Below are 15,025 nucleotides of genomic sequence, written 5' to 3' on the forward strand. Positions count from 1 at the left end.
TTCGCTCTGTAAAAGGCGAGAAGGAACAAAAGAAAAACCCTGCCAAAGTCCTTTGCTTGTATTGTCCTTTTATCACCTTTAATTGCTTTTTCTTTGTTCTTTTTCTTCTTGCTGTCTTGTGCCTTTATTTGATGTTAATGTGTCTTGCTATTTCCCCTTCTTTTAGAGTTTTACTTCTTCTCTTTCTCTCCTACAGTTTTCACCGCCACAGCTTTGTGTGCTTGCTTGGAGATCGTAGAGTTGCTTCTCTGCGTTAGGGCAGCATAACGTGTGGCATCAGGCACGTATAAAAATAACTAAGATCATTACGAGATTCCCACCTACGAGTGGCAGAGACCTTCAGACGTTCTGAGCTGTGCCCTATTTAGGAGGGGACTCCAGAGGCTCAGGGTCCCTCTGCACATTAATACCTTCATGTTAAAGGATTTGGGAGCCAAGGTTCCCTTTACACACAACATATAATGCCACTCACTTTACTGTAGTTTTTCCAGAAAAAAAAAAAAGGGGGCTGTAAGCAAACTTCCCTAACTTTCTAACTTCCCAGAGTTTTCCAACACTGTCATACACCACCTGCTTGGGGGGATGCTCAGTTTCAGTGAAATAGGGCATGTTACTAAAGAACAATTACAGACAGCAAATCCTGACACAATAAGCACATAAAACTAACACTACTTGCATGAAAAAACCTGCTACTGCATAAAGTTAATTGAATGTCTACTACAGGCTTTACTCTAAACAAAATGATTGGGAGAACTGGTAAATCCAGAGATGCAAATGCACATATTTCTCTTATTTTCACAATTCATTCTTAAAGCTCACAGTTAAAAATAACAGGAACACTTTAACATGTTATTTCCTTTTTTTAAAAAAAAACCCACAAAGTTTTCCTTATTCCCCTTCCCCTTTTGTGCCTTTTTCCATTGAAATACTTCTTCTGTTTGCCCTTACCACCAAACATTGCTCACTGCTTTCAATTATGGATACAACATAGCTCCATCTCCAGCCTCTCACCATTACCTGGCAGCTCACTACCACCTCCTACCAGAGATCAAACCCTCCCCTCTGCAGACAACCTACTGCTCTTTCCTTTTCTTACTGGAGCCACCAGCTTTTATCCATATCATACCAGGTGTTCAGAATCCAACTGTTATCTGTGTCAGCTGGAAAGAAATGACCTGTAGCTATAAATGTGTCCGAGCCAGCCTGACATCCAGATAGGATTCTTCTGTTAAGAGGATTGGAGTGTTAATAAACAATAGACTCCCCAGTATAATAACGGTAAGGCCCAGAAGGGTTTAAGCTGTTTGCTTTTTTAGAATTTTTTTTTTTCATTGGTTTGGAAAGAAGAGCTTATCTTATAGAAAAGTGCCAGATAAAAATCACTATAAAACTTGCTACTGAAGAACAGTACAGCAATTCATGCTCTACTATAAGAATAAGGTTTGTTCTGAGTCTCTGTACACCTGGAAGTAACCCATCAATGGCATTGCAGGTGTGTGTGTGTGTGTATATACACAGATTTGCAGGAGTATGGTGTAACTGTGTACTTCTGAACTTCGGGATACCCAGGCAACACATGGCTTCACTTATCAGTCTGAAGCAAGAAGAGGATATAGCAGAACTATGGAAATGGATGGGCAGGACCAGAGAAGTTGCCAGCAAGGTTAAGACTGCTCTCTTTCAAAGAAAAGGTATATTTTTATTTAATAATGTTTGTCTGTCTTTGTGCCTAGAAGAATGCAGCACAATTAATAAACTCAGTCCTTCCTTTTGCAAATGCTTCAGCCCCTGACTCTAAGATCACTTGTCTGCAGCACAGCAGCTTGAGGTCTGGCTTATCCAAAAAACTTGTCCTGAATCTATCCCCCAACGCTTGTCTCTTAGCTAGACCTACTGGCAAGAAGTCTTTGGCAGCCACAGTCACTGAGCTATTTGTAAAATATTTCTGTTGCATTCTCCATTTCCCCATGCTCAGTTACACACAGCATGTAAAGAAATAGATTTTTCCCCTTGGGCAGTATCTGTCGAGGGCACAGGTTGTCTCTCTGGGTCCCAAACAGCTTTCACGATGGGGTGAGGAGGGCTCACCCCACTTTTTTCTCCAGCACAGCTGGGGATTTTCGCGGGCGAACCTTCCACCATTTTGTGCCGCTCTCCTGCGCCGCGGCTGCGTGCTGGAATGTGAGCGCTGAGAGCATGCAACAAGACTCCACATGCCCAGGACATTGTCTTGCCTCGTTGCATAATTTTGTTTTGCCTTATGGGAACTCAGCGATCTGTTCCCAGGAGAGAAAATGGTTCCCCTTTGTTTTGATGACTACGATCTTTTCCAGCTAGGAACAAAGGACTGCGAGAGTCTTGAGTTTCAAAGCCCAGCTGGTGCTATTGCAGGTATCATGGCATGCAATCATGTTGATAAAAGCACTGATGCTAATTTGGCACTGAAATACATGAAATCCCATAGCTCCTGGTATGAAAATTCCTTGGCATACACTCTCACTGTCCAAAGCGTGTGCTCTGCAGACTGTACTGCCGGAGTGGCTGTCTCTCACCCAGTAGAATTGCACTTTATGAAGCACAGTTTATCAGCCAAAGGATTTCTTCATTTGATTTGAGAAACAAAGATGTAGGTAGAGGTGAACATAAGAAGAGAGAACTAAAAATAAAAAGACTGATTTCTAGAAAACACTACGGTAAATAGGTTGGTGCCATTAGGCTGCCTGAAGGGTTAGGATCAGTGCTTTATGCATTATGTCAGAGTGAATACTGGATGATTAGTTGCAAACAGGTAACATCTGATCACATGTCCTGCCTAATGAGCTATCCCCAGATTATCACCTATGCAGCTCAAAAGCTGCAGAGTTTCCCAGCCAAGAGCATGGAAAAAGTCAGCTTATTCCCCATCAGTTCTCTAACACAACATGCTGCCACATGCTTCAGCAGAGGCTGGTAGAAACTCAAGGGAAAAACAAAAAACCAAACCCTGCAGAGGGCTGGGGAGACTCATTTGTTTGGCATCTGCGTTACCGCTCGGGAAGGCAGCGGAGGCTGTAACGAAGGCGGCAGGGTGCCGGCGGGCGCAGCGAGGACCAGCTTCAATGAAACTGGAGGCAAGAGTAGATCTTTTGCCCATGCCGGGGTGGCACTCACCCCCTTGTATTGCTGCATCACTCCATCATTTTAAATACCCCAGCCCTGACCTGCCCTAGGACCCCTCTCGTGGGTTAGGGTCTCAGGTGTCCTTGCGGTGGGCCGAGAAAGAGCAAGGGGCTGCCGCCAGCCCTCCGTCGCAGACAGCCCGGGTGAACGTGCGGCATTGCCGTTGGTGTCTGCTTCCAAAGCTCCCTGAGCATTGGACCACGAAGGTGGCAAACCAGAAGCATCCTTGTCGTGGTTTAGCCCAGCTGGCAACTACATGCTACACAGCTGCTCGCTCACCCTCCCCCATGCCGAGGGGATGGGGAAGAGAGTTAAAGGGGAAAAAGGAAAAGAGACCCATGGGTTGAGACAAGAACAATTTACTACTACTACTAACATATGAATATATAGATATGTATAATGATGGTAATATATACAAACAGGTGATGCACGGTGTAATTGCTCACCATCTGGTGACCAAGGTCCATCCTGTCCTGGACTAACGATCCTGAACAGGTAAGTCCCGATAATGCAATCCCAGATGAGCAAGAGACCCGAAAAGAGAGAGAGAGCACCCCGAGAGTGAGAGTTCCTGGCAGAGCAAAAGCCCTTCTTTCCTGTTAAGCCTCATCTTTATACTGGGCATGATGCTGCATGATCTGGAATACTTCATTGGCCAGTTTGACCCTCAATCCTAAGTCTAAGTTCAAATCCTAAGGAGAGTTGTGGACCCTTTGTCCTGGCTGTGCTCCCCTCAAGCCAGTTGTGCTCCTGCACACTGGCAAGAACATGGAAAGCTGAAAAGTCCTTGAGGTCCCAGTGTCAACTATAAACATCAGTGTGTTATCAACATTCTTCTCATGACAAGTCCCAGACTAAAACCAAACACAGAGCTCTTCTAGCTGCCGAAAAGAGCTAATTCTGTCCCAGCTGAAACCAGGACAATCCTTAAATTTACCTGTTGCCAGGCAGGATGGACACGGGAGCAGGAGGAACGCAGGGAGGATGAACGGCAGCTTTTGTGCTGATCCATTTGAGGAGAGATCAAAGATCCCTCGTACTTTGGCTAGAAGTTCAGCCCAACGTCTCTGTGTGTCCTTTCCCAGTTGCTCCCCAAGTTGGCCGCACCATTGCATGTTTTATACAGCAGGAATAACGACATAGTAGAAGGCACTGGACAGGAGCGGCTGTCTCTTTTTTTGCATATCAAAAATGGTCAGGTGCAATTAATGAAACCCCTCTAAAATCCCCCATTGTAGTGCCATCCCACAAAGGAAACGCTAATCTCTGTGTGTCACCCACTGTCTTCTGCTTATGGCCAGGAAGATTTTACTATGTGCTGACAAATTCCTGCTAGATGTCACCTCTGTGCGGCTACGTTTCAGTGACGAATGAAGCCTGAAATATTTATCTTGCACTTGGCGTCTTGCAAGGCAAGCTTTCCAAGAAAATGCAGAATTATGTTTTCTCTGTGGGTGAGGATTTTCAAAATTTTTCATAGTTCCAAAGTCTTGGCACAGGATTGAGCTTTAGATATGTCAGCCCTTCCAGTTCAGGATTCAGCACTATCCGTAGTGTTCACGATGGGAAGGAGAAGGGAAATTCCCGCTGTTTTTTTCTGATTCATTGAAACTGAATAGTAAAGCATCGTATGATCTCTTGAAACCAAGATTCACCACTGAGTCACGGTTCTCCGCCTTTTCTAGGAGGAAAAGAAATGAAGCGCGAGGCTGGCGGAGATCGCGGCGGGAGGCTGCGGAGCCCCCGCGCAGCCCGAGGTGGGTGTGCGAGCGGGGCCGGAGAACATTTTTACGCTTTTCGGGGAAAACTGCGTGCCCGTGGCTTTGCGTTTATCACAGCCCACTTCAAGTTTTATCTTTGTTCCGCGCTGCGGATCGCCTGGGCCGGGTACGCACCGCACAGCGAAGGAAACAGGAACTTCGCCCTGTTGCTCTTCCCTAAATATTCCATCAAAAAAGAAAAGCGGCGCAGGGAAACAACGCGGCCGCGGATGCTCCGCTGGTACGAGACCTCCGGGGCTGGGGCGGGGGGAACACACGGCGCTTCCGCAGCCCGGCGGGGGCAGCGCGGGCGCGGAGCGGAGCCCATCCCCGCGGCCGTGGGCGGAGCGGGCAGCGGCGCGGCTGCGCCCGGCGCACCTGGGCAGGTGAGGGCGGAGCGGGCGCCGAGTGTGCGCCGCGGCCGCGCTCCCCTCGCCGCGGGCCCCGCGGGGCGGCCGAGAGCCCTGCGCGGGCGCGGAGCCGCTCCCCGCCCGCCGGAGGGGTAAGTTGCGCGGGGCGGGGGGGTCGCGGTGCGTGGCGGGACCGGCCCGGTCCGCCCCGACCCCCGCGGGTCCGCCCTGTTCCGTGTGGGGCTCCTCGCCGCTCCCGTGTCCGTCGGGGCGCTCGGTTGGAACTGGAATAGACGCGGGGCGGGAGGCACCGGGCGTGCGCGGGGGACCGGCGGGTGCCCGTGGGAAGGTGCGCGGCTCGGGGCCGGCGGGAGCGCCCGCAGCCGGGCTGGGAGGTGGGGGGGAGGCGTCCGGGTCCGAAGGCAGCCGGGAGGGCAAAGCCCGCTGGAAACGTCTCTTTATTGCTCCCTTCCCCATCTGCTCCCGCGGCTGGTGCCGTATTAGCCCTAGGCTACGTCTTTCAAGTCGCCGTAAACCGAGGCCTAGAGTTAGGGCAAGGGTAGTATTTGCCCCCCCCCCCCCCCCCCATTCACCGGCAGCTCTTGTCGAACCACAGCTGTTACCACCCCGAGAACCCAAATTATCCGTAATAACTTATGCCCCTTACAACTTCCTGGGCTGTCCGGGCATGGCAGAGGGCTGAGGTTAGCGGGTTGGGGGGCAGGGACTGTGACTTGTAAGAGTTAATGGTGCTGAAGGTGTGTTTCTTGCCCCGCGAAGGGCAGGGGAGCGCGGGTGGCTGGCGGAAAAGCGATGTGCAGATCTCTGAAATGTGGGAGCTATAGGTTCCTGGTGTAAAAACTCATCCTGTTTCTCGGTGAGAACACTGATGTTCAGGGCTGAGCTGCTTGCCTTTGAAAAATGTAATTCAGATCCACTAAATACAGGATAATGTCATCAAACAAGGGTAACGAGCAAGGAATGATGTCTGTGGTGTCGCAGCGACGAGCCCAGAGAAGACCCCTTCCTTCTTGACAGGCTTCGTGAACGGAGTGGAGTGAGAGCGCTGAGTACGCTCAGGTGTGCAGGTGGAGAGTGAAAGCATCTCTGCAGGAAGGCTGGGACAGGCTTCAGGTCGTGTTTTCCTGGTGTGCTGCGTGTTGTTCCGCTGGCTGGTGCTGCCCCGGAGCCCCGAGGGTCACCGCAGTTATCCAGGTTTGTCCCTGACCTCGGCCGCTTGTCTGCGGCCATCAGGGAGGTGGCTGCAGGATGCCTGCTCATCCCCAAGTTTGCCTGAGTTGTTCTTGTTGGGGTGAATTTCTCCCTCCAAGGGAAAATGTGTGACTTAGTAATAATTGGGGTACAGGGAATTATTACATCACTGACCAGAGCTGCATTAGCAGCGCAGGAATGTGTCAATCACCCCTCCAGACCAGCCAGTTTGAGTGGGAATAAAGCAAAACTGAGGATTCCTGGGTGTGTGCACCAAGGAGTCTCGAGTGAGGGCCAAGCCTCCCTTGGCAAAGCCAATTAATAGTGTGAGGACGTTCCCCGAGCTCACCCTTGCAGCTCTCGGAGCGGGAGCAGCCCGTGGCGCTACTGGACCCCACTGGATCGAAGTGGAAGGGTGTAAGAGGCTGACTCACCGTCTGAGCCGAGCAATGGGATTCAAGTTGATTTGCTCTCGGATATTGTGTCAACAAGTCGTTGGTGATAAAAGGTCATAAAGCATTGTGATGTCGGGTATTGACAGACGCCGTCTGTGATCCGAGGGACAATCCCAGCCTCATACGGTAGCGCCAGCGCACCCTCCATGTGACCAAATTAATTTTGTTTGAGACAGGCATAAATTTTGCTCCCCGGTGCGTGGGTTTGAGTTTACTCTTGGCCTTGCAAATGCGTGTGTACACAGTGCATGTTATTGAAAGCAGAGGGGACTCCTTGTACTGTTAAGAGTAAAAGAGGTTGTGGAAACAAGCTTTAGTTGGGATTTCTTCGTTATGGTGAGAAGTCACTTTTTTTTCCTCTGCAAGGGAAATCGATACCTGGGTTTGGTCTCAATTCTAAGTCCAGGATTAACCTGGACTTTGTGTCTTTGCAAACATGCTACTGAAAGTTTAATTATGATAGGATTTTTGATGGGGATAACTACTACAGCAGAGTTTCAGATGCACTAAAATAATTTTGACGATTGTGTTCCGATCCGTTGCAGCTCCTGGGAAGCAATCTGCTAATGTCCTCAGCAAAGCACATTTTCAAACTATTATTTAAAGACGGTTTGCAGTTGAATCTGAACGTTTTCTTTGCTTAGCAGATAAAATAAGTTGTGTTCAGATTAATTTTGTGGGAACACTTGCGTCCGAATGGGATCTGCAGGAATTTGAACAAATAAAACCTCTTCCTAGACTAATTCTTGATAGGATTTTTTTAATCTCCTTTCTCTGCTACGAGAGACATTTCGCATCTCCTGCAGCGGCATTTGGAGCTTATGGCAAAGGTTTTACTTATCCTGTAGCTGCTTTATTAATGGAAATATTTGTAATTTCTCACATCTGTTTCAAGATGTACAAATGAATACGGAGATACACCTTCTAAGTACACGTGTAGCATAAAAGTCCCCTCCCAAAAGCTAAAGATGCCAAATGCTGCCTCTTCCTGCAAAGGGACAGACACTAGTTTTGTTGTATCTGTTCTGCACAAGAAAAAGATTGTTGGTTGGTTGCAAACGTAGTAGCAACACGAGGCTACTTAAACAACAACAGATTGATCAGTTAACTGCAGCATTGTTTTTCAAAAAAACCCAAACGTTAAATCAACATCACTTGATTTTTAGCACGAGTGCAGGCAGGCTTGCAGTTCGTGTCCTTCTGGATAAACATCCTGGTTATTGTAGGTCAGTGATGTTTGCAAATGATTGTGCTGCATTCAGAGCATTCATGAAAACGTCATGGAATGACTTTCAGGGGAACGTCTGTCTCTGTAAGTCCCCTCCGCTTCATCCTGATGCTTCTGCCCTTACCTCAGCCAGGGCAAAAGCCTCTGCTTTGGGATATATCCGTTTTTCCTCCTTCCTGGATGCAGCTCTGACACAACTGAAGAACCAGATCAGCTGGGCCCCTTCGCTGAGCTGTACGTGGAGGCTTTTGAAATTCTGCTGCCTGTTCTTGCTCTGGCTTGTTTGGGGCTTTATCTCGGCGCAGTGTTTACAGCCCAGGTTTGATTCGGGCTCGCCCTCCGCGCGCTCGGTTGGCACAAATAACACGGTGTCTCTGCTTATGGGAATGTTTGATGGTGAGTTGTTGTCCTCCTAACGGTTGCGGTCCCCGCTCCGTGATGCACTTGTAACGCCCTCCTGGCAGAAGAATCTGAATTAGTAGTTTCAGTGTGCAGAAACGTAACAAACAATAGCGATAACGCTGCATAGAGTCCTTTTTCATCAAATTAACTTTTTTGTAAACTAACCTTTAGCAGTTGGTCCACTATTATCCCGGTCTTTTGTAGACAATGGCGTTACACCCGCGGAGAGTTCGCTTGAAGCCGTGGCTGGTAGCCCAGGTGGATAGTGGTATGTATCCTGGCCTCACCTGGCTAAACCGAGAGGCGAAGCGGTTTCAGATCCCCTGGAAGCACGCAACTCGGCACAGCCCGCAGCACGAGGAGGAGAACACCATCTTCAAGGTGAGGGAAGGGAGAGTCTGGATATATCACGGCTCTTAAACAGAGACAAAGGGTTGAATTGTTGGCCCAGGAGCTGGATAGGCATCTCGGTAGCTGTTTCCAGGCACATCTTGTCCTGTTTCTTTGACCTCAGAAAAGGCACTTTGTGCACCTGGATGCCAAGCTTGGCACTGCCTGAAAGGGTGTTGAGTTCTTTAACCCTTTCTGACCACCAAAGACCTGACGATGTCAAATTGCATGGACGCTGGAATGTTGTTGCTATTTGCTTTATCTGCTCCGTTTAGGATGTGGTAGCTGGCTTGTTCTTAGCAGCAAACCATTAAATACCGAAACCTTCAGAGATCCACCACAAACTTCCAGTACTCATCACTGCTGTCCCTAAATCCTTATCCCAAGGGATTCATTGTAACTCCTACACTCCTTTGAAGAATTTCTGGCTGCTGCTTTGCAGGGATCTTGGATTGATAGTCTGATTTTGGGGTGAGAGAGGGAGAGGGCCAGCTGGATGTCTGTGGCTGCTCTTCCACGCCGTTTTAACCGAGTTCTTTCCTCCTACACAGGGTATGACTCACTGTCAAAAAGACTTTTGGTATTGACCCTGAGACACCTAGAAAAACTCAGTGCACAATCCTGTGCAATTTATACTTTCTTAACTTGTATGAAGAGACATGCTCAGAACTGCTAATTGTTTTTGGAAATCTGGATTTAAATATCCCCCCCACCTCCTCTTTTAATGGGAAAAGCTATTAAAGCGGGAATTCCTGTTGGTTTTACAAGAGCTGTGGTTAAGACTTCTGCAATTTTACAGTGAGTTTGTTTGGAAGTTTGACTTCTGATAAAAGCTGCTCTGTTGAGGGGGCTGGACTGAGCACTGTGTACTTTGTCCCCAGGCTTGGGCTGTGGAAACGGGAAAGTACCAGGAAGGAGTCGATGAGCCAGACCCTGCGAAGTGGAAAGCCCAGCTCCGATGCGCTCTTAACAAAAGCCGGGAATTTAATTTGATGTACGATGGCACCAAGGAGGTGCCCATGAATCCTATTAAGATTTATGAAGTGTGCGATATCCCGCAGTCCCAGGGGTCAATCATTAATCCAGGTGAGGGCCTCGCTGGCACAGGGCTGCTTCCTGAGCAGGCGTTTGTCCAACTCCAGTTCCTTTCCCTCCGCGGCGTTAACTCTCGAGCTGCCTGTGTGCGCAGCAGGAAGCAGCTGCCGTGCATAAGCCCGGTGTAAATCTAAAAGGACTTTGAACCGTACTGTACCTGCACTAAAATTAATACAGCTGTGTAGTTGCATGTTTTCTGCTAAACAGTCCAATGCGGTGATAGTTTCTCTGTATCCTTAGCTCTCTAGATTTATACATTAAACTGAAAATATTATGTTATACAGATCAGATTTTTTCCTTCTTTTTTTTACTTAGACTATTCAGAAAATACAAATTTCCAATATTGTGCAAAGCCAATATGAAGATGACATTATTTTTTCAAGAAATGCATTGCAGTCTTTCACACTGATCAGCTCACAAGGATGTGTGTGTTTGCAGGTTCCACTGGCTCAGCTCCATGGGATGAAAAGGATAATGATCTTGATGAAGAGGAGGAGGAAGAATTGAATCAATCTCAGCACGTCCCTATTCAAGAGACGTTTCCATTTCTTAATATCAATGGTTTGTGGCATAGACTAAAGTATGAGTGAAAGTATTTGCTTGTGAATTGGTGCGTGCTTGAAATTAAATCTTGATTTGTTGAAGAATTGTTTCCTTTTTGTAGATTCTCCAATGGCTCCAGCCACTGCAGAAAACTGCAGCCCTGAAGCTGTGTGGCCAAAGAATGAACCTCTAGACATGGAAATGCCACCAACCGCGCTGCAGCACGACTTCTTCAGCAGCCCTGAGCTCTGGATCAGCTCGCTGCCAAGTATGTATATGGATTTGTAGTGCTTCTGTCATTGTACTTCAAAAAAAAAAAAAGTGTTTTGACTCTGTCTCTGTAACTGTTTGCTTGTTAGCGTGGAGAACTGTGTGTAGATTAAACACCCCTGTGGCTGTAGCGTGGGCTGCATGGTGTGTCTCTGCTGCTGATGCAGTACACGTGAAGGTCCAGGAAGAACCATACTGACAGTTTCTCTCTCAGTGACAGACCTAGAAATCAAGTTTGAGTATCGAGGAAAGGAGACTGGACCGACAACAACTGTGAGCAACCCGCAGGGATGCAGACTTTTCTACGGAGAGCTGGGTCCTATGCCAGACCAGGAAGAGCTCTTCGGGCCTATTAGCTTGGAGCAAGTAAAGTTTCCCGGAACAGAGCAAATCACTAACGAAAGGCAGAAGGTCTTCACAAGTCGGCTGCTGGATGTTATGGACAGGGGACTGATCCTGGAGGTCAGTGGCCATGCCATCTACGCTGTCCGGCTCTGCCAGTGCAAGGTGTACTGGTCTGGTCCCTGCGCGCCTTCCTCCACCACACCTAATTTGATCGAGAGGCAGAAGAAAGTCAAACTCTTCTGTCTGGAAACGTTCCTAAGCGGTAGGTAGCCTCTGCTTCTGGAAAATCGCTTTGGATACTGGTCTGGGCACTTGGTGGCGCTATTGGAAAGGGTGGGCTGCACTGGGGCTCAGCTCGGATGCACCAGTTAGCTTGCTCATGCGTGGAGCCTGGGTAGGGTGCACTGCTTCCCTGACTTCAGTGGACCATGGAGCAGGTGTGCATCAGAAGGAAGTGAATGTGCACTCATTTAATGCTGAAAAAAAATTGGGGGGCCGTGCTGTGAAATCAAGCTCTTCCGGGTGCAAGAAATAAGCTGTAATTGCGAACGTGTAAGAGGTGGCTCTGGCAAAGGACGGCGTGCGGGTAAGACCTGGGATGGTACAGTGAGCTGAGATGTGGTGAGTGTTTCTAACTGAAAGAGGACAACCCCGCAGCGTTCTGCTTTTCTTCCTAGAGCTGATTGCCCATCAGAAGGGACAAGTTGAGAAGCAGCCACCCTATGAGATCTACTTCTGTTTTGGAGAAGAATGGCCTGATGGAAAACCCAGGGAGAGGAAGCTGATTGTGGTTCAGGTAGGAGCTGAGGCTCTGAAGTGACACATGCCAGCCAGGACGGATACCAGAGACCCGTCCTTCTCTGTTGTGGTTAGTGACAGCAGGAAACCCCAGCAGGGCTGGTGGGGTTTGTTACAGCAAATACAAATGCTGCGTGTGCCAAATAGCATCAGCCTGTGAGCGCACTTTAGGTTCACGTGGAAATCATCCACTGCATCCAGGGCAGGGGATTCCTGCAAAATCATAGAATGGTTTGAGTTGGAAGGGACCTCAAAGATCATCTTGTTCCAACCCCCCTGCCATGGGCAGGGAAACCCTCCACTACACCAGGTTGTCCAAAGCCTCATCCAACCTGACCTTGAACACTTCCAGGGATGGGGCAGCCACAATTTCTCTGGGCAACCAGATATACAGGGATATACTGCGTGACCATTATGCTAAAAAACTGACTTCTTCTTAAACAGGTCATTCCAGTTGTGGCCCGGATGATCTACGAAATGTTTTCTGGTGACTTCGCCCGCTCCTTTGACAGCGGCAGCGTGCGGCTGCAGATCTCCACGCCGGACATCAAGGACAACATCGTGGCTCACCTGAAGCAGCTGTACCGCCTGCTGCAGAACCACCAGGAGGGGTGGCCCGTGCCAGCCCCCGCCATGCACCTGGCACCGCCGCTGCCCGCCCAGTGAAGACGCTTCGCTTCGCCCCCCGCTTTTACGTTGTACATACAGAAAAGTATTTCTTCAGGAGTGCCTTGCCCAAATCTGAATAAAGTCTGTAAATCTGGCTGCCTGATTTAAAACACACGAGTCTGCCGTGCTTTTCTTTTGGAAGTGTTTAAAATGAGGGGGGATTGCGGGAATACTTCTAGCTCCATTTATACACTGGTCTGTATAAATGATGTTTTTCAATTGTTGGCGTTTTTTTTAATCCAGTATTGATAAATTGTATATAATTAGAGGCGGGGGGGTGGAAACTATCTGTGATCTCTTTAAAACTGCCTGGTGCCTATCACCTTGTCTAGTTTGATTTCTCGATGAGGTCGCTGACGCCCGGACCCGCCCGGGAAGGGCGCTCCGCCCCGGAGGGGCGGAGCGCCCTTCCCGGGCGGGTCCGGGCGCGGCGGAACCGAGCGGCTTTTCCGGACGGAACCGCTTCCCGTCCCCGCTCCGCATCCATGGCCCCGGCGGGCAGCTCCCTGTCGGTGCCGCGGCTGGTGGCGGCGGCACGGGAGGAGCTGGGCACCGGGCGATTCCCGGCGGGCCGTGCCCTGCAGCTGGCCGGGGAGGTGCTGGCGGTGGCGGCGGGGCTGAAACCGGCGCTGCTGTACGATTGCGGCGCGGCGGGCCCCGCCGAGCTGCGGCGGTACGTGGCCCGGTTGGGGGAGGTCGGGGTGGTCCCGCCGCGCCTCCACGTGCTTTTGGCGGGGGGGTCGGTGCTGCTGCTGCACCCGCCGCTCGCCCGGCGGAGGTTGGAGGATGCGCTGCGCGCCCGCCCCGCTCCCTTCGTGGATGTCTCGGCGCGGCGGCGGTGCGCGGCTCTGTGCGGGCCGGCGGAGGCAGAGGCCATCAGGAGCCACCTCGCCGCCCTCCTCGCCCACCTCGAGACTGCCGAGGCCACCGACACCGTGTCTTGCAGCGAGGTCGTCCCCGCGGGCTGGAACCTCTGCACCGTGGTGGGGGTGCTGCTGGGGTACCCAGCGGCGTACACCTTCTCCGTGGAGGACGGTGCTGAGAACTGCCTGGCGCTCACGCCGCTGAGGGTGTTCACGGTGCGGGCCTCCTGCCGCAGGATAAAGGATGGGCTGAGCATCCGGATCTACTCCTTCAGCATCCCGGAGAGCCTCTGCGCGGAGCTGAAGGCGGTGCTGGACGTCTGGTGCGACGAGCTGCGGGCGGCCTTCGGCGCGCAGAGGGACTTCGTGGATCTGAGCGTGTCCAGCGAGGTGGTGTCTCTCCCAGCAGTTGCGTTGTAAAACACAAACTTGGGACTTTTTGGCCTGTTTCTCACTTGCGTCGTGGACCACGGCAAGAGATCCGCTTCCCGTGCGCGCGGCCGACTGAGGCTCTCGACTGGTCTCTGTGTGCCAAAGGCTGAATTGTGACAATCCCGGGACTCAGACCTCGTGGGCTGGTTGCAAATGGTTGTATTTCCCAAAAGACCAGCGTGTGGATGTGCACACTCACAGCTGCTCTGCTGACTGCGGAGTGTGCCCTGGAAAGTCAGGGTATATTTATTTGCTGCAAACAGCTGAGGATTAATAAAAATTCGAACATGGCAGCATTTTGAATATGTGAAGTTTATTGTAGGCTCCATGTCATCTTTGCTACTTGTGCGACATGGTGTCACCCACCACCCCGTACGCTTGAACAAGAGGCAAGTGCTACTGTAAAACCTGCACGGTGCAGCTCCAAAAGGGGCTTAAAACCTCTGTCTCTGTGGAATTACAGTGGTGCTGGCAGTGGGGGGGAAGCGGATGTGGCTGTGAGGACTCTTGGCCATCAGACTGACTCACAGAGCAGTGAGCTGGACTGGGCCTGGTGGGCAGGAGGTGGGAAAATCGCTCAGGACAGGCAGTGCATGGCGGGAGTACGAGGGGACTGTGCTAAAAAGCCTCCCTGAGCTGGGTTTCTTTGTCAGGTATCAGTAGAGATGGTCCAGGGTTGAATACTTCCCATTTAGGAAGGCAATAAATAAAGGAAGAGAATTTTGTACTCCTCTCAGCTGCCGGGCATGCAAACCAGGGATGCTGAGTCCCTGCTGCCCCATCCCTCCCGCCCGGAGTGAGCCCCAGCGGCGGTGGCTGGGGCGGCTTCGTCCCTCAGTGCTGTGGGCACCGGGCAGCACAACCTTCAGCTGGAGCAGAGTAACCAGAGCAGCCAAGGGAAGGGGTGATCTCCCAGCATTTATTGGAGCTGCAAGAGTTTGTCTGGAGTGAGACCAGCTCAGGTATGAACCAGGCAAGTACAAAACAGCAGAAGGTGCACTGCAGCGAGAGCGTGTTGCTGCTGGTGAAGCAGAAGTCAGTTCCTGCAGTGAAG

The 15,025-nt window shown here is 50.6% G+C and overlaps 2 protein-coding genes across 2 annotated transcripts; both read left to right on the forward strand.

Moving 5' to 3' along the window:
- Nucleotides 1-8,773: 8,773 nt before the first annotated feature.
- Nucleotides 8,774-12,673, forward strand: IRF6 (interferon regulatory factor 6). The gene is made up of 7 exons (XM_009983963.2): nt 8,774-8,947; nt 9,838-10,042; nt 10,490-10,612; nt 10,716-10,862; nt 11,079-11,471; nt 11,887-12,005; nt 12,452-12,673. The coding sequence occupies exons 1-7, from the start codon at nt 8,774-8,776 to the stop codon at nt 12,671-12,673; spliced, it is 1,383 nt and encodes a 460-aa protein (XP_009982265.2).
- Nucleotides 12,674-13,158: 485 nt separating this feature from the next.
- C27H1orf74 (chromosome 27 C1orf74 homolog) lies at nt 13,159-13,959 on the forward strand. Its single transcript, XM_086627431.1, has one exon. The coding sequence runs from the start codon at nt 13,162-13,164 to the stop codon at nt 13,957-13,959; it is 798 nt and encodes a 265-aa protein (XP_086483557.1). The 5' UTR covers nt 13,159-13,161.
- Nucleotides 13,960-15,025: the final 1,066 nt, after the last annotated feature.

This window comes from Tauraco erythrolophus, chromosome 27 (assembly GCF_009769465.1).
Source record: "Tauraco erythrolophus isolate bTauEry1 chromosome 27, bTauEry1.pri, whole genome shotgun sequence".
Classification (NCBI taxonomy): Eukaryota; Metazoa; Chordata; class Aves; order Musophagiformes; family Musophagidae; genus Tauraco; species Tauraco erythrolophus.